Here is a 19,554-nt window from a genome sequence, read left to right as displayed (position 1 = left end):
CAAACACCAGACAACCAGCATCTTCCCTCTCCAATAAGTACATCTCCCGTCTGGTCCCTGTGTGTATTCATTGAGTCGGTGCACAGGGCACCAACAGGTGAGATTTCCTTAGGAGTCAATCCCGGGGCGCTTAAATCGTTGGGCAAAGGAGGACGCATCCATCAGAGTCCAGAGCAGTCCAGGGTGTTATTGCAAGTTCAGGGGCAGTGGCAGCAAGACTGGTTAGAGTGGCTGCACGTTAGACTGAGTGCCCTGTATTCATTAGAGATGTTAATGCGAGGGGCCCGGTCCAAGCAGGGAATCTGCCTTAGGGACAAGATATAAACTTCAAGCGGGATAGCTTTAGCAGTACTGTTAGCAACGTTGAGAGTGAGGTTGTCATTCTTAGGAGTAAAATGTAACACCTTTAATCCGTAGGCATCACTTTGTGGGTGGAGATGACAGACAAGCACTGGGGTAGATTTTGTCCATGGGCTATAATCCTCGAGAAATTTACCACTGCATTGAACTCCCATTTGCGTGGACAGTTATAAGAGAGCAGAGAAGAAACAATAGACAATAATGGCCACTCATCCCGCTTCCAATGTTAATATTCCCGATATATCCAGCATAGTCAGAAGAAACGTTTACCACAGGGAGGGGGTTTGGCAGAACACAGCAGAAGCCAAATAAGTCAAGAGCAATGACAAGGCCAAGCACTAAGCCCGTCCACCACATTAATCTATCAGCAAGTTCGTCCTTTTGCAAAGTAACTTAAGGTCTGTGACAGGTTCCCAGGTGTATGGAGTGGGAGGCTCAGGAACTTCTTCCTCAGGCGTAGGTGCTGTCCTCACTCTGCTGTGGTGGCCCACGGAGTTATTCCCTATAATTGTCAGGCAGAATGGGTGGTCAAGATTACTGGGTAGGGTCCTGTCCACTTGGGGTCTAACTGGTCTTGTGGATTTCCAGGCTTTCCGGTTGTCAAATAAACCCAATCCCCAGGGGAGAAAGGATGTAAAGTGATGTCAGAAGAAGGCAGCCCCAGATTCCTGTAGGCATGTAAAGCTTTGATTATTTTGCCTCTCTGTAAGTTATACTTCAGTCGGTCCATATCCCTAAGGTTGGCCTTGCAGCCAGATCCTTCAGGAATGGGTCCCCCGTACATGAGCTCATATGAACTCAACCTGAGCTTTCCTTTAGGGGCTATTCACATTCTCAGAGTACTAGAGGGAGAAGGGAGATCCAGGGTTGATGAGTCTCCTGACATAGTTTGGCTAAGTTTCTTTTGAGGGTTTGATTTGTTCTTTCTAATTTTCCTGAGGATTGTGGTCTCCACACAGTGTAAACTCTACTGAATTCCTATACAACTTAAGCTGGAGATGAGATTCAACAGATGCAGAAAAAATGCCTTCTTGGAGCTCCCCTCATGTGAATAAAAGCAGAAACTTCTGAGAAATGACCACGGCCATAAATTTCCTCTCCAGGATGGCTTCTATTCCCAGGAGAGAGACCAAAGGTAATCCTACTATCCCTTCTGTGGGGTGTTTTATGACCCTGAAGAAGATGCAAAGATCACTCATCCCTGTACAGACAAACATGATCACAAACTTTCTCATATCCCATTGTTTTCCAAAGAACCTGTTGTCTTTCCGGAAGAAACCCATCTGTTCTTCCCATAGAAGCCAATTCTCCCCTCACCCTTTCCCCTATTAAGTGAGGTTTATAATCCTTTAACTTCCATCATTAACATGTTAGTTACTTTTTTGATTGGTTCCTGTGTGCCTAGAAATAAACCTTTCCTCTGTTCATCTACTCTTTATTTCTTTTGGCTGTCTTTTTGGGAGTGACTCTGGATCATGGGGGCTGCTCTCTTTTCACCTTCTTTAGTGACATATTTTTGTCCATGGTTAAGCTATAAAAAGGCTTGTTGGTTTTGAACCACATATGGAATAGGTATACATTTGGAGACCTCCTGGAAGGAAATAAAAGTTCGATACTGCCAGGAGAATTTACTGGTTGTCCTGGTCAAATACATAATGAGACAATATTTGCAAGGATTTTTTTTTAAGATTCTCACCCTAAGACAAACATCCTATGGAACGCTCTCCATTTTGAAAATTCCTGGCTAGATGATGACTTGTCCTTGGAGACCCAGCTCAGAGGTCACCTCCTCCATGAAGCCCTTCATGATCCTCACCCCCTCCTACAGCCCCCTCTGCCCTCACCTGGGACCCCCAGGGCTATGATCACACTCTGATTACCTCTCCAGCTTGTGAGCTCTGTAAGGGGACTGGGCCTGATGCAGGAAGGGACTCAGAAAAATGTGATAAGGATAAAGCACCAAATAGATGAAAGGACCAAACATGGGCCACGTGTCCACCAAGCTCACCTTCTCCGTCCCTCCAGGACTAGGGCTCCATCATCAACAGGAACCAGAGGGACCTGCTCTCACTCTCATGCTCATTTAGTCCACTAACTGTCTGGATTTTTTTTTCCAATATTGATTTTTTAAAACTTGGAAGCCATGTCACGACAAAGCCCCTCAGTAGTGACCAACTTAATCACCACTTGAGGAGTGGGATCCATGTGTCATGGCTGAGCTAAGACTGGATGAAGTGGAAACACAGGATGTGGAGGACGAGACGGCTCAGGGCTGGGCCTCGGGCACAGGAAGGGGAGATGGAGAGAGAGGGGGAAGCACAGGTGCCAGGGCCTGGGTCACGGCAGGAGGAGGGGAGCCCAGGGGTGCCCAGGGCCCCTCCTGTCACTTCCTGTGTGCAAATCCTTCCACTTTTGCCAAAGATGGGAACATGCCATTCAGTAGCTCTCACCTACCAGTTTCTGCCAGAAAAGCAAGGAAGAGTTGACCCAAAAAAGTGGCTGATCATTTTACATTCAATCGTATAAATTAGGTTACTATAAGTTGTAGCACTTTGGAGTGGAAGCCCATCAAAACCTTCCCAAATCAGTGCCTGCAGTGTTTCTCCCTCCAGCCAAACCTCCTTGTGGATGGAGACCACAAAGCTCCTTCATCCTCTTTGAGAATCTGCATAGAGATCCTGGGAGGGTGGCAGACACATTAACGTTTTCTCCACTTTTTTTTCTCCATTAAAGCCGAGCGTGTTGAGGCAACCAGGTCCCAGTCCTCCTGCTGTCTTGCGCTCACCATGACAAAATGCCATCTCTCCAACTATGTCAGCATATTACTATTGCCAAAGATTGCTTTTCTTTATTTCTCTTGTGCAGTGCTGTCTCTATTTGATACACCCAAACCTAAAGCATAGATTTTTAAAATCATCCATAGTGAAAGAGGGATTCCACATTTTGCTCTGTACATGTTTGCACTGTTTGAATTTTTATAATGAGAATATATGTGTTGATTGAGGACTTCAAAACAGACAAATAAGTGAAGTAGGGAGACGCAGGTGGGAATGGGTTGCCCCTGGACAATCAGATGCTAGGTCTCCTGGGTTTGTCCGCATTCACATCATCTTGATGCTTCAAGGGGACTGATGCAAGTCTTAATATTTCTGATACTTTTCAAGAGAAATTATCTCTGACTTGGATGAATTCAAATATTACAGGCATGTTCAGGCTATGTAGAATAGAATGCCCAAGCTATAATCAAGACTTGATTTTAAGTTGTCTTGTCAGCACTATAAAGAAGATTTCAGGGAACTTCCCTGGTGGTCCAGTAGTTAAGAATCCGCCTTCCAATGAAGGGGATGTAGGTTCAATCCCTGGTCGGGGAACTAAGATCCCACATGCCGCGGGGCACCTAAGCCCACGTGCTCTAGAGCCCGCACACCATAACTAGAGAGAAGCCCATGAACCACAACAAAGAGGCCATGCGCTGCAAAGAAACATCCCATGTGCTGCAACTAAGACCCGACACAGACAAATAAATTTTTTAAAAAAATTCAAACTTGTTTAGAGCAGCAAGGTTTATTTCATATTAAAACCTTTCAGCTAAATACATTCTAGGAGTCACTCCAGCTTCAGGGGCACCCATGAGGTCGGCGGAGGCCTCTGTGGGTCCCGTATCACAGCGCAATTTCTCGCTCCGCCCAACCCTGCCTCTTTCTCATCCTTTCCCTTCCACAGTTGTTGATACAAGACCTCTGCCTGCATGTTCATCTTTGAGTTAGTGAAACTATGCCCAGTAGGATTAACAGAAGCTGGCACCGTAACAGAAATCCTTGAGTGTGTCTCACAGAGCAGCAGATAAGGGAACAGCCTGTTAGAAGCTCCTCTGCGTGTAACTTGCCTCTACTGATTAAGGCTGCTGCCCAGTGGCAGCAAGCCAAACCCCGAGACGCTGAGGTTTGCGGCAGAGAAAGGGTTTATTCATGAGGCAGGCAAGTGAGGAGACGGGAGAACATTGGGCCAAATACCAAAATTTCACTCCACCATACAAAACACTTGTTCAGTGTTCATTCAGTAAAGGTAACCTTAAAACTTGTTTTAGCTCTCTATAAGATGCTACCTATTCCTTCATCAAACGTATGGATGGGCAGGTTCAAATTCATTAAATTTTTATTGTCCCCTCTATGCAGGACCAACCACTGTGAAAACTATTTTGAGTATTTTTACATCAATACCCATGCGGGATATTAGTTAGTAGTTTTCTTTTTTATCGTAGTATCATTTTCTGGCTTTGGTAACAAGGTTATGCTGGTCTAAAACAATGAGTTAGAAGTGTTCCCTCCTCTTCAATTTTTAGGAAAAACAGGACAAGAATTCGTATTCGTTTTTCTTTAAATGTTTGGCAGAATTCATCAGTGAAACCATGGCTTTATTTGTGTGTGGAGATTTTTTTATTACTAGTTCAATCTCCTTACTACTTATGGGTCTATTCAGATTTTCTATTTTTTTGTGATTTAGTCTTGGCAGGTTTTTTCTAGGAACTTGTTCATTTCTTCTAGGTTATCCAATCTATTGGTGTACAATTGTTCATAGTGTTCTCTTACAATCTTTATTTCTGTAGAACCAGTAGTAATGTCTCCACTTTCATTTCTGATTTTAGTAACTTGGTGTTCTCTTTTTTTCTTAGTCCCATCCAGCTACAGCTGTGTCAATTTTGTTGATCTTTTTGAAAAACCAACTTTTGGTTTCATTGTTTTCTTCCTATTGTTTTTCTATTCTCTATTTCATTTATCTCTGCTTTAATCTTTATTATTTCCTTCCTTCTGCTGGCTTTGTGTTTAGCTTGTTTTCCTTTTCCAGTTCCATAAATTGTAAAGTTAGGCTGTTGATTTGAGATCTTTCTTGGTTTTTTTTTAACCACAAACATTTATAACTATAAACTTCATCCCTTTGTGGTCAGAGAAGACACTTTTTAAATCTATTGAAACTTAATTTGTGGGCTCACATAAGATCTATCCTGGAAAATGTCCCCTGTGCACTTGAGAAGAGTGTATGTTCTGTTGTCTTGGGGTGGAGGGTTCTGTGTCTGTCTGTTGGCGCTAGTTGGTTTATTAAGCCCTATATTCCCTTGCTCTTCTTCTGTCTGGTTGTTTGACCGATCATTGTGACTGGGGTATTGAAATTTCCAACTATTATTGTAAAACTATTTCTCCCTTCATTTAGTCAGTTTTCACTTCATATATTTTGACGATCTGTCATTAGGGACACAAACGTGTATAACTGTTATGTTAAACCTTTTATTAAGCCTGTGTTAGAACTTTTATTCACATGTAATGTCCCAGACTAAATCCCTCCCAGACTGAACCCAGAGGGGGTTGGACCCTGCTCTGTGCCCAAGTGCAGCCTGAGCCCTACTTTAACAGCCCCCTCCTGAAGGACCCCCATCACCAGAATTCACATCCTACTACAGCATCAGTCCCTGGAGGCCCAAGTTGTCTCAGACCAACCTATGGGGTGCAACTCAGATTTGGCCACCACCTCAGGGATGCGAGTTAATGTCCTTCCATTTGCTTTGAGCCACTGCTGGCTTCCACCTGTGGCATTAGCCACGCAGGCCCCAGCCTTCCAAGGCCAAGCTCACTCACACTGGGAGCAAACATATGGGCAGGTTCCAGGTGCACCCATCAACCAAGAGCACATCAGCAGAGAGTAGATTTTTCACGTGTAAATAGGCTTTCTCCATTTTGTTTGCTGAGTCTAGGAAAGTGGTAAATAGGCAAGAGGTTCCTTTGTCCTCAAAACTAATTTGGAGGATGCTAATCATATTTTGTTGTGTTAAGCTTCTAATGGGAGCAGTCAAATAACTATACCGAGGAAAAAAGCATGTAAATTTAACCTCTGAATTCTATGAGTACAGGTCGGTAGGTGGAATTAGGAAACAAAGATCTTGGGTTTTGCTCATGACTCCAGCACTAAGTATTTGTGTTTCCTTGAACATTTTTCTCACCTTCAACCCTGAGATAATATCTGAGGGTTATTTTCATGAAGAGCATTAATAGTACTGGTTAAACTCTTGTTACAAACGGGCACACAGGGCAAATGAAAGCCTTCCAAGAACAGGCATTATACATCCTTATTTCCAATCTTTATATTGGGAAAAGCCCGATAACCATATCAAAACTATGAATGCACTTGATTCTCATGTTTATATTGATTCTTATTTAATTTGTGCTGTTTAAAAAATTGTCCAAAACTTGGAACTAAGGCAAAAGAGTGATTTCACAGCTTTCTATGTCATGTCTGAATGGGTAGGATTATTGAGTGTTTCATCTATTATCTCTTTTTGATTTGGACCCACACACATGAAGTTGTACGCTAACATGTAGATTTTTGTATAGTAGGGATGTGAATGATTTCTGACAGGAAAGACAAACTCAAAGGTTATAGGTTTATTGCCCTGGGGGACATTAACCACTTTTCTATCTAACTAGCATTCTTTCTTCTATGGCTATATATTCTCAGTCTTATGAATTCTCTTTGAATGAGCTTTATTCTTCTCTTATTCCCTTGAGTTAATAAATCTGTGTGTCCACTTTACATTTGTGTGAGAGTCATGTTTTTAACCTTTGAAAGTATATTGACATTCACCAAAGTTGTACTCCTCATTAAAATACTAACATCATTTTAGCTAACATTATTTTGCATTATTATAAATTAAGTAGAGAGAGTTATCTGTCTTGTTTTTATTACTCTTAAAGTAGATAAGTTAATTGTATTAGATCTATATTACAATCTGGGCTGCTTTTATTATTTCTCTTACAGGAAGCATTCCTTAATTTATGTCTCAGTCATTTTTATAATTCATCAGATGTATATTAATGCACTAATTTGAAGAGAAAAATTGTCTTTTTTTCTGACAGAAAAGTCAGTCTGATTTTGACCACTTCATTTGACAATGTGCACTGGGTTTGCAATCGTGATTCTGTGTAGGTTTTGAGTACGTGCAGAGGCTCAATGTCATTATCCTTTACGCACATATGACAAATGACAAAGCCCATTGCCATTTTGGTTGTGTTTTGGGGTCCTCATCCCCAGAGGCTGTTAAGGTTGTCACTTCTTGCTGCAATTTTAGTTCACCTGCCTCCACCCATTCATTCCCTTCTTCAAGTTTGGCACCTGGAATCTAGTGTAAGTTGAGAAAACACCCAGATTAGTTATTAAAAAGTATGTGTTAAGTAGGAGCCTTAAACTAGATTTTGTTTGAAAGCCTGTAAGTCCTCATTTTAGTGGGTTGTGTAAGAGTTATTTCTGCTTTCTTTGCATACTTTCAAGTTTAGGGCACTATTCTGAGAAGCTTTAAAATACCAAAATTTCAATAATTGGGAGTTCGTTTGTGTTATTCATCTTGAAGTATTTACATATTCTACAGCTACAATAGCTTTGTTTACATAATTTCAAGTCAAAAAAATGGCAGAAGGTTTTTTGGTGTTTTGTTATTTTTTTTGTCGTTGTCTATTCATAAAGAAAACATCAATGAAAAAGACGCAGAGTTACTGCCCCATCACAATCTAGATATTGGCTTCCAGAAGTTGCCCTATGCTAGAGGCATGTTCAGAGTTCAGTTGGAATAATCAACTCATTCTAACACAGGAGAAGAAAACAAAGTAAAGAACTTGTTCAAACTACAGCCTGCAGCCACAACGAGCCTTGTTTCTAAAGGTGAATTTCATAACAGAAGGTAAAAAGGCCCCAGAGGCTTCTTAAAGGAAAGGAATCCAGAACTCCGGCACTCCGGCAGTATCTCCACACCCCACAGCGGCCTCTAGATGGAAGGGACTCCTTTCTGCAGATGAACTAAAGGAACAGGTACACATCTACACATTGATATTTCACTGAAACGTCACTCCAACTGATCTTCACCAATGACAGAAATAAACAACTGATATCTTGCTAACAGTCTCTGGGCTCTAACCAGTTCTTTAACTGGAAATTGTGTGATATGGATGACAAATTAAACTACCTTTCAGGAGGTGGCCTCACAAGTAACAACAATAAAAGGCTGCAACAACAATACAGGGTTGCAAGTTATTTTGGTAACGCTGACATAACAGCAACACTTACAATAAAATTATTAAAGACTTTTAAAATATAGACTTAAAATAAGAAAAACAGCACTCCATCTATTCCCAAGCTGAATTTCACAACCTAGCTTCATATTCAAGATAACAATCTCAAAAGTTCTTAAAATATAAAACTTGATCTTAAAAGATCTCATTTCTACATTTAAAATTTACAGCTTTAAACGTGTTTTTATTTGCATTTTTATTATTAAAGCTGAAGATTTTTTTCTGTTTATTGGACATTTATGTTCTTCTTTTCTAAATAATCTGTGTCCTTTGCCTGTATTTCTAGTGGGGTTTCAACTTTTATTTTTTGACACAGAACTTTTTCATAAGTTAGGAGACAAGAGTTCGTTTCAGGGTTGGGCCTTGGAGGATGGGAAGCGTTTGCCTAGGTAAAGACGAATGGTGTTCATTTACTTGTGGTCCCGTCACCCATTCCCCCTCCCTCTCCCCTCCCAGCAGTGAGTTTACAGTGTACCTGGGCAGGTACTCTTCAGCCCAGGCAGTGCCTCCATCCAGGAGTCCACGCAGCTCAGGTAAAAGATAACTGAAAATTGTAAAGCCTTTAATTATGTGGAAGGTCTTCTTTTAAAGCTATTAAATCTAGGACTTCCCTGGTGGTGCAGTGGTTAAGAATCCGCCTGCCAGTGCAGGGGACACACGGGTTCGAGCCCTGGTCCTGGAAGATCCCACATGCCGCGGAGCAACTAAGTCCGTGCGCCACAACGACTGAGCCTGCTCTCTAGAGCCCGCGAGCCACAACTACTGAGCCCATGAGCCACAACTACTGAGCCTGCACCTTAGAGCCCATGCTCCACAAGAAAAGCCACCGCAATGAGAAGCCCGATCGCCGCAACTAGAGAAAGCCCGCGCGCAGCAACAAAGACCCAACGCAGCCAAAAATAAATAACTAAATAAAGCTATTAAAACCGGTCAAAAGTATGGATCATTTTGCTACAAAACCAAAAATCTGAAAATTTCCTAGAAAGCACCCCAGTTACTATTTAGACTATTTCCAGAAATTAAAAGAATGCAACGTTTTAAATTTGGCGTGAACGTGAGCATAAAACAAAAAACACAGGCATAGACCAGAGATGCCTGCAACTGAGGTAGTGGATGCCGTTGGCTCCCAAAGGGAACCTGGCGGCCAGCCGTTTCCCTCCCTAGCCGTTTCCCTCCCTACGCAGCACCGTCTCGGCGGGGCACTTAAGCGTAAAGAACCCTGCCAAAGACAGAAACAAATCCAAAACTCAGAGTGGCCGGGTGGTCCCAGGCCGCGGCTCGGGCCCGCGACCCGGCGGGAGGGACAAATGCTGCCGCACTCCCAGCCCTCACCGTCCAGGGTAGCGGAGACACTCCCTGAGGCCCGCCTGCTCGCTGGAACTTCTGGGGCGGAGCCGGGGCGGGCGCGTCCGGGGGCGGAGTGGGAGCACGCGTCACTTCCGGGGTCGGGGCGGGCCGCTCCACAGACCAGCGCTCTCTCCACAAAGCGGCGCTCCGCGACCAGCGATCTGATTGGTCTTCGCGGGAGGGCGCGCGGCGCCAAACTCGCTTCCCGTCAGCCCCCTCTGGCCCATTCTGTGGCCGCGCGCACGTTCGCGCGCCCGGAGCTCGCGCCTGCGCCTCGTCGCCATTCGGGAGGCCGCCGCGCCGCAGGGCCTCGCGGAGCAACCTCGCACCGCGAGCCCGGCCTCCCGCAGTCCTTCCCCGCCTGGACGCCGCCCGCGACCCACCGGTGAGAAGCGGGGCGGGCAGGGAGGGGCGTCGTCCGGGCCGCAGTCCCGAGGAAGCCTGGGGCGGCCGCCGAGGAGGGGCCAGGCCGCTGGCGCCGGCGGAAGGACCCCTCCCCCCAGAGCCGCGGGCGGGGTAGGGCCGCCGGCACTAGGGGCGGGAGGCCCGGCGTCATCCCGTGGAGGCACGAAACGTTTTGTTTAAAACCGCGCTGGGAAGGCGGGACCCGGCCTCGCGAGGGTCCGGTCCTGGGGGCAGTTTTCTCTGCCGCCCTCGGCTGCGTGGGCTTTGTCGTCAGTGCTGTTCAGAAGTCGGCGGGGCAGCCCACGGAGGGGGAGAAATGTGGTGTGCATCTGATAACCAGCCACAAAAGGCTGTGTAAAAGCGGGCAGAGGGCTTGAGTGGGGGTCTCTCCCGGGAAGATGTGCAGATCGCCAGGCAGCGCATCAGAGGATGCTCTTAGCCGGCAGAGTTACGGAAAGGGAATCCAGAACGAGATGCCGCTTCCCACCCAGAGTGCTGGTTCGGACGTGGAGAAATTGGAACACTGCTGCACTGGTGGCTGGGAATTAAAATGGAGCGGCCATCAGCTGTGGAAAATGGTTCAGTGGTTCCTCAAAAGTGTCAACATGGAGTTGCCACATGCTCCAGCACTTCTCGTCCTAGGTGTGAACGCCAGTGATTTGAAAGCAGGGACCCAGGTACTTGGACACCAGTGTTTAGAGCAACCTTCTTCAAAGCAGCCAAAAGGCGGTGACACTCTAAATGACCATCAGCAGGTGAACAGGAAAAAAGTTGGAATGCTGCTTATCCTTAAAAAAGAATAAAATTATGATACATGCTTCAGTTTAGAGGTGCTAAGTGAAATAAGCCAGACACAAAAGAGCAAGTGTTGTATGATTTGACTCAAAGAGGGTATTGTTGAATGGGTATAGAGTTTCTGCTTTAGTTAACAGTAACATATGTTATTTGTTTATCAGTTGTGACTCAAAGAGGGTATTGTTGAACGGGTATAGAGTTTCTGCTTTAGTTAACAGTAACATGTTATTTGTTTATCGGTTGTAACAAATCTACCACACTAATACAGGGTGTTAGTAATAGGAGAAAGGATGTGCAGGGGAGGAAAGGAGGTATATGAGAACAGAGAACTTTCTGTTCAGTTTTTCTTTAAACCTAAAACGTCTCTAAAGTTTAATAATTTTTTAAAAATCAACAAGGGTGAAGACCCGTGCTACTGTGTATATATTAATAGAGCAAATTAGCTGTAGACATGCTCTGCATATTGAGTTTACATGGGAGAGCTGTGCATCAAAATGTTCTAAAAGACCCATGGTGCTAGATGTTAAGAAAAATTGGATGGGAAATGGAAATAGGTGTGATACCATACGGTAGAACTTCACTGAAAAATACAGGATGATGGACTGGCAAAACACTCGTGATTAAAACTTACGTTTTTTAGACACAATATGTGGTCTGTAGAGGTGAAATGTAGGATGAGAAATTTTTATTAACCTGCACAATGTAGAGTTACTTTCAGTTAGGCTAAGGAACTCTGAAACTTAGGGAGAAAAACTGCTATAAACTGGAAGCTGGAAGTAATCTCAGTTTCTAGCCTCTCCCCAGCAGCTGAATTCTGAACTCAATTCTGCAACATCCCCATGGGGGGAAGACATCATTATTGTTACAGCAGATATCCAGAGTCAGGAAATCAGGGTCTTCTGTTGCTTTCTTTGACCTAATTGTTGTGATCTTTGACAAGTCAACTTCTCTCCCTCAGCATCACTTTTCTCAATTATAAAATGATAAGGTTGGACTTAAGTCCTCTGAGGATCCTTCTGGTCCTATACTAATCATTGGCTCCCAGTTATGGAGGGCTCCCACCTGACAAAGCAGCTCATCTAGTCCATGATTGAGTACTTTGTAAAACTTTGTGTTGAGCTGAAATCTCTTTTCCTGCTGGCTTCCACTTGTTTTTGGACAGCTTGCATATTATCCATAATTCTTCCTCTTTTGAAGTTAAGTGTCTGTGCTCACAAATGACATGTTCTTAAAGACTTCCTACCATTCTGTTTGCTTTCTTTAGCATATTCCCACTGTTTGGACTCAAGATCTTAAAGTGTCCTTCCTGCCCAGAGCTGGAGACAGTGATCCACTGCGATACTCTGCCCTGTGCAGTTCACTGTAGTCCTATGTTTTGGAATTGATATTTGGATTCTAAATGTTTGATAAACTTCATCTGTCTGATGTGGGCCCATTTACGGGCTTTTCAGGATCTTACTAAATTCCACTGTATTAGGTTGGTCAAGATATATGAGAAAGAACCTGGATAGATAGCAGAACGTTATTATGGTCCTTCATCAGACGCGGACTGCCTAACCTGAGCAAGTTATTAATGTCTAGGTTTGAGTTTCCTCAACTATAAGAAGGTTTAATTGACAAAATAGCCTGTAGTCACGGCAGGAGTCTTCTGCGTGCTTGTCACGTTAGCTGAAGTTAGATGGTGGGTTTGAGAAGGGTTTGGTTGGGTTAGGGTCAGGCATTAATTCCATAGTGGATCATTAAAATAGAATTCAACAAGGATGGTGTCGTGGATAGTATCTACTGTAGTCTTTGGTGTCGTTTCATTAAAGTTAGTGTCCAGGCTTTGGATTGGACCCCTCTTGCTGTAGGAAGGGGCAGGATAGTGAGGGAAATTGGCAGAATCCTATTACAGAGGGCACTGATTTTCACAGAGAAGTCATTTTGATCTCACCCTTCCATTGTTTTTCTCAGGTTCAACTGTTCATCTTCTTCATGTTCTACACACTGTCTCCTGTGGTTTAGCCGAAAAGCCATGTAGACTTGCCTGCCCTTTGAAGACCACTTTTAAGACTTCTAGTAAGACAGCTGGTAAGTCTACTAGGGAAAAAGCATGTTGGTCTGTATTTCTTTCCCATTCTAAAAGTACTTGTCCTGGATTTATATTGTAAATTAAATATACAGTATTTAATAACGGTATTGTACCGGCATTGCTTTGCATGTATTTTTGTGCGCTTTTAACATTTCTTTCTAACGTTTAAGAGAGTGTTTTATGATGAGTACGTTTTTGAAAAGTGCTTGGAGTTCTTGAGGGAAAACTATAAAAGCATACACACCCATATATATAATGATGCATGAACATGTGCTAAATATGTTAGTTACAGAATCTGTTTTAGCAGTTGTTGGATACCCATGCTAAGAAGAGCATACCAGATGGAGCTGGTCGGGAATGGAATAGAGCCCAGAAGAGCATCATACACAAAACTTAGTAATTGCTAAATAGAATATTACATGTCATTGGTTACATGTGTAATCAATGTTGAGATGACTGAACTATCCATTTGGGGTCAAAAATAGTCTGGATCCCAGAGGAGTAAAGGTACAAATGTAAGAAAAGAATGAAGTTATCATTATCATAGGGAAAATATTGAGTGATTTAAAAAATTATGGAATGGAAGGCATAACTTAAAACACAGTCATAAGGGAAGCACTTTTAAGTTTTTAATTTTTTTTTTTTTTTTTTTTTTTTTTTTTGTGGTATGCGGGCCTCCCTCTGCTGTGGCCTCTCCCGTTGCGGAGCACAGGCTCCGGACGCGCAGGCCCAGCGGCCATGGCTCACGGGCCCAGCCGCTCCACGGCATGTGGGATCCTCCCAGACCGGGGCGCGAACCCGGTTCCCCTGCATCGGCAGGCGGACACGCAACCACTGCGCCACCAGGGAAGCCCCTAAGTTTTTAATTTTTATGTGAACCAATTGTATGTTGTAAAAAAAAAAAATCATAAATAAAATCGAGACAAATAATAAAGTGAGAAGATAGTTTCCATAAAAGGACTCACTTCTTTCACATACAAAGACTATTTACAAATAATTAAGAAAAATGGGCAAAGCACATCCTAGCAAAAGAAATACACATGGCTAATAAACAAGGGGAAATATTCAGTCTTTGTCATGAAACTACATTAAAACACTAGTGAGATAATCACTTTTCACCTAAGAAGTAGAAAGGATTAGAAGTTTAATGATACTCTGATGCTGAGGGAGCTGGGGAATTAGTCTTCACGTCAGCACTCTTGGTTGGTGTGTAATAGTACGACAACTTCTTGAGAGTTTGGTAAAATGTCAGTTTCAATTGCAAATAGCCTTTGAACCAGGTGATCCATTTCTAGGAATTTCCCTTTCAGAAATACTCTCACATTCAAAGGAAATTCAGTGCTTACTCTGTATGTAAAAATATCCTAGAAAATGCCTTCTAATTCAACAGAACTCCTGAAACCTGTATCTGCCCTTACTATAGAAACACAGAAACCTGGCCCAGTTGTTTCCAGAATCACCAAAACATGTACCTCTCACTTCCCTGGAGTCTGGCCCTGTTGTTTCCCTGAGCCACAGACACCTTCTCTTCCTTAAATGAAAGCTCGTTGCAGAAAAATATGCTTAATATCTCATTTGTGTAGAATGTGTAAACATAGACCTTCTCTTCAGTGACGCATAAGTACAGTGGCTACCCCTGGGGAGTGATACTGTGTGAGTCCCTTGTACTGTGTGAATGAGTATGTTTTTAACTGTGAGCTTCTGTTACTTTTACCGCCTTAACAAGGCTAGCTTAAAAGTTTAAAAGTCTTGTTTTCTGGCAAGCAAGTTGCTTCAAGGGTGTCCTCCATCTGAATTGCCATTTTTGGCAAACTCCATCACATCATTCAAGATCTCTGCTTGAGTGCCTTCTCTGTGTTGCCCTCCACATTCTTATCTTCCCAACGGATATAAGCACCATATTGCAAGACACCCCTTTAAACCCAAGCGCCTAGAAAAGCATGGGGCACAAAATAATTAATTTATTAAATGAATGGATAAAAGTATATTAGGATGGATAAAACATTACAAGATATGTTGACTTTTTTTTAAAGCTGTCTTTTCATGTTAGATTTAGTTTAACAAGTGCTTTCTGAAATGGACCTAAAGTTTCTTGTTCTGCCTTAATAGCCTAGCTTTAGCTTTGATATTTAGTCAGCTTTGCGTACTGACAGCTTGTTGATTTGCAGTTTTAGGGTCAAAGTGTAAGGCACATGCAATAGATAATTCTGGAATGAAGCTTGGGTCCCTGATAGTCCTATAACCTGGTTAAGTCATTTCTTTGAACATTAGTTTCTTCATCTGTAAATGAAAGTAATATTTGAGTCATATTGTTAGGAGTGTTAAATGAGGTGATGTATGTAAAAATAGAGTTCCTAGGGCTCAGTTTAAAATTAATTATATTTTTCCCATCTCTTCAAAATCTTTATAGAGATGTTATCTAATAAATGCATGTGCCATTCTAGACTTATGCAAGTATCGAATGGACTAGAAACAGCATTTTATTCAAAATTATGTTCTCTGAAAATCATTTATTTCTACTTTATTGCAGCACTGTTTTTAAAGAATATAATCGTGTATGTTAGAAAAATGGAAGTATTCCAGGAACTTCGTAAGCCATCGGCACGTTTGGAGTGTGACCACTGCAATTTCAGAGGCACGGATTATGAAAATGTACAAATCCACATGGGTACCATCCATCCAGAATTTTGTGATGAAATGGATGCTGGTGGGTTAGGTAAAATGATATTTTACCAGAAAAGTGCAAAGCTATTTCACTGCCATAAATGCTTTTTCACCAGCAAGATGTACTCTAATGTATACTATCACATCACATCCAAACATTCAGCCCCAGAGAAATGGAATGAGAAACCAAAAAATCAGTTAAACAAAGAAGCAGATCCTGTGAAAAGCCCTTCTGTTCCTGAACACCAGAAAATGGCCTCTAATTCAGCAGAACTCCTGAAACCTATACCTGCCCTTTCCATAGAAACACAGAAATCTGGCCCAGTTATGTCTCCAGAATCACCAAAACCTACTCCTCTTACTTCCCTGGACTCTCAGAAACCTGGCCCTGTTGTTTCTCCTGAGCCACAGACACCTTCTCTTCCTTCTCCCGAGCCTCCAAAACCTGCCCCTGTTTCTTCTCCTGAACTTCCCAAACCAGTCCCTCTTGTTTCTGAATCTCAGAAACCAGTCCCTGTTCCTTCTCCAGAACCACAGAAACTTGCTCCTGTATCTCCTGAGCCAGTAAAGGCAACTCTTACTAATCCCAAACCCCAGAAACACTCCCATTTCCCAGAAACATTGGGGCCACCTTCAGCCTCATCTCCAGAGTCACCAGTTCTGGCTGCCTCCCCTGAACCTTGGGGAGCATCCCCAACTCCGTCTCCAGAGTCTCGGAAGCCAGTCCGGACTGTCTCCCCTGAGCCGAGGAAGCTGTCCCCATCGGAGTCTCCTGAACCTTGGAAGCCATTCCCTGCTGTGTCCCCAGAGCCTCGGAGACCAGCCCCAGCTGTGTCACCAGGTTCTTGGAAGCCAGGGCCACCTGGGTCCCCCAGGTCTTGGAAATCCAGTCCGTCAGCATCATCAGGACCTTGGAAGCCAGCTAAACCTGCTCCATCTGTGTCTCCTGGACCTTGGAAACCAATTCCTTCTATATCACCTGGACCTTGGAAACCAACTCCGTCCATGTCCCCTGCGTCCTGGAAGTCTTCATCAGTCTCACCTGGTTCCTGGAAATCTCCCCCCGCATCACCCGAGTCGTGGAAGTCTGCCCCACCAGAACTCCGAAAGACAGCGCCCACCTTGTCACCTGAACATTGGAAGACAGTTCCTCCAGTGTCTCCTGAGCTCCGTAAAGCAGGACCTCCCTTGTCTCCTGAGCTTCGCAAACCAGGCCCACCACTGTCCCCAGAGATCCGTAGTCCAGCGGGATCTCCAGAGCTCAGAAAACCCTCAGGGTCTCCAGAGCTTTGGAAGCTTTCCCCTGATCAGCGGAAAACTTCTCCTGCTTCACTTGATTTTTCTGAGTCCCAGAAAAGTTCCCGTGGTGGTTCCCCTGATCTCTGGAAGTCTTCCTTTTTTATTGAACCACAGAAACCTGTCTTCCCTGAGACCCGGAAACCAGGTCCTTCTGGGCCATCTGAGTCCCCTAAAGCTTCCTCTGATATCTGGAAGCCTGTTCTCTCTATTGATACTGAGCCTAGAAAACCTGCCCTGTTTTCTGAGCCTACCAAAACAGCCCCTCCTGCTTCTCCTGAACCACGAAAACGTGCTCTTTTTCCAGAGCCCCGGAAACATGCCCTTTTCCCCGAACTTCCCAAAGCTGCTGTCTTCTCAGAATCTCAGAAGGCAGTTGAGCTTGGTGATGAACTACAGGCAGATGCCATAGACGATCAAAAGTGTGATGTTTTGGTTCAGGAAGAACTACTAGCTACACCTAAGAAACTCTTAGAAGACACTTTATTTCCTTCCTCAAAGAAGCTCAAGAAAGACAACCAAGAGAACTCGGATGCTGAGCTTAGTAGCAGTGAGTATATAAAAGCAGATTTGGATGCGATAGATAGTAAGGGCCAGGAATCGAGCAGCGATCAAGAGCAGGTTGATGTGGAATCTATTGATTTTAGTAAAGAGAACAAAATAGACATGACTAGTCCAGAGCAGTCCAAAAATGTACTGCAGTTTACTGAAGAAAAAGAGGCTTTTATCTCTGAAGAAGAGATTGCAAAATACATGAAGCGTGGAAAAGGAAAGTATTATTGCAAAATTTGTTGCTGTCGTGCTATGAAAAAAGGTGCTGTTTTGCATCATTTGGTTAACAAGCATAATGTCCACAGTCCTTACAAATGTACAATTTGTGGAAAGGCTTTTCTTTTGGAATCTCTCCTTAAAAATCATGTAGCAGCTCATGGGCAAAGTTTACTTAAATGTCCACGTTGTAATTTTGAGTCAAATTTTCCAAGAGGCTTTAAGAAACATTTAACTCATTGTCAAAGCCGGCATAATGAAGAGGCAAATAAAAAGCTAATGGAAGCTCTGGAACCTCCACTGGAGGAGCAGCAAATTTGATGTTTAAATACAGTGTGGATATATGCTCTACAGAGTTGTTTATTGAACCCATTGTTGAAAGTATAGTTAAATAGCCTAGTTGGATCAGTAGATGTTGACATGTATGGTGTACTGTGTCTCAGTAGTGTTACAAAGCATAAGCGTTCGGTTATTTTTTTCTTGATCTTTGTTTATGTGGTTGTGTAAGTCAATAAATTCATATTGTATATTCCAGATGGGTAAAATTAATTTCAGTATATTTGATTACTATGAAGAGGTAGGCATTCCATTTAACAATCAAGAGCAAGTTGTACTCAATTTAAACCATCTAGTTAAAGTGTATCTTTTTTTGTGCAACTAATTTCAGACATTGGAAATTATTCGTTAGAGTGTTTAAGAATTAGGCATGACATTTTTGAGAAATTTTGCTCTCAAGTATTTTCACATCATAAAAATTATTTTAAAGTTTCTATTTGGTCATTTAAAATTAATTTATTTATAAATCTTGAACCACTTCTAGGTGTTTATTAACTTTTATATTATGGAAGATTGGAGTCTCAGGGTTGCTGATTTTCTGCTAAATGAGGGGAAATTGAGTCCGTTTAAAAAATAGTTTGCAGCCTTCTCCTGTAGGAAACTGAGAAACATGAGTGTGATTTTAAGTCTTGTCTTTAGTTGTTTCCTTTGGAGTCTTCCATTCTGGACCTTACCCCAAGATCTGGCCCTTCACTTCCCTGTGAGCTCAAACCAACAGATGATCCTTATTTGCCAAATGTTTTAGAGTTGCACCTCCTACTCCTGGGCCTTACGCACCATCTGTCGGGGCTTCAGACCAGGGTAATGAGTGGGACTGAAAGTCTTCCGGATTCACAAGAAAAAATTTTATAAATAGACATTACTGTTTAAGAGTACATCAGTTTTATGTTTTTCACAGTTGTTACTGTAAATACCTTGTGCCCGTTAATGGATTATTTTATTCTAAAATATTTTGTCAAATGTGTATCAATCAAATTAAAAACAAAGGCTTTCATGTTAGCAACACATTCATGTGTGTTTTCTTTTGTGTAACTTTCATTGTATGATACCAAATTCCATGATTCTTTCCTGTTTCCACTTGCTTTTAGCATACTGATTTTCATACCTGGAGTAGCATTTTCTAAGCTCGGTTTTCTCAGAGCTCTGTGGTCAGGTAGGTTTAGGGAAACACTGTACAGTCATCCCTTGGTGCCCACAGGGAATCAGTTCCAGGACCCCCTGCAGATACCAAAATCCAGGGATGCCCAAGTCCCTTATATGAAAGCATGTAGTGTTTGCACATAACCTACACGTGTCCTCCCCTGTGCTTTAAACCATCTCCAGATTACTCACAGTGCCTAATACAGTGTAAATGCTATATAAATAGTTGCCAGCAAGTGGCCAGTTCAAGTTTTGCTTTTT

The 19,554-nt window shown here is 42.9% G+C and overlaps 1 protein-coding gene across 2 annotated transcripts; it reads left to right on the top strand.

Annotated features, from left to right (window-relative positions):
- Nucleotides 1-10,062: 10,062 nt before the first annotated feature.
- CHAMP1 (chromosome alignment maintaining phosphoprotein 1) lies at nucleotides 10,063-19,151 on the top strand. 2 transcript variants are annotated; one of them, XM_007127265.4, is made up of 3 exons: nucleotides 10,063-10,203; nucleotides 12,972-13,088; nucleotides 15,620-19,151. In XM_007127265.4, the coding sequence occupies exon 3, from the start codon at nucleotides 15,658-15,660 to the stop codon at nucleotides 18,136-18,138; it is 2,481 nt and encodes an 826-aa protein (XP_007127327.1). In that variant the 5' UTR covers nucleotides 10,063-10,203; nucleotides 12,972-13,088; nucleotides 15,620-15,657; the 3' UTR covers nucleotides 18,139-19,151. The 2 variants fall into 2 exon arrangements, with proteins under 2 accessions (XP_007127327.1, XP_023973229.1); XM_024117461.3 differs by lacking the exon at nucleotides 10,063-10,203 and adding an exon at nucleotides 10,633-10,900.
- The last annotated feature ends 403 nt before the right edge of the window (nucleotides 19,152-19,554 follow it).

This window comes from Physeter macrocephalus, chromosome 13 (genome assembly GCF_002837175.3).
Source record: "Physeter macrocephalus isolate SW-GA chromosome 13, ASM283717v5, whole genome shotgun sequence".
NCBI lineage: Eukaryota > Metazoa > Chordata > Mammalia > Artiodactyla > Physeteridae > Physeter > Physeter macrocephalus.
The sequence above is the reverse complement of the archived record's forward strand: the minus strand, read 5'-3'. Positions and strand labels throughout refer to the sequence as shown.

What these genes read in the sequence shown, in the direction of transcription:
- CHAMP1 (XM_007127265.4), top strand. Translation starts at nt 15,658, where the DNA reads ATGGAAGTATTCCAGGAACTTCGTAAGCCATCGGCACGTTTGGAGTGT.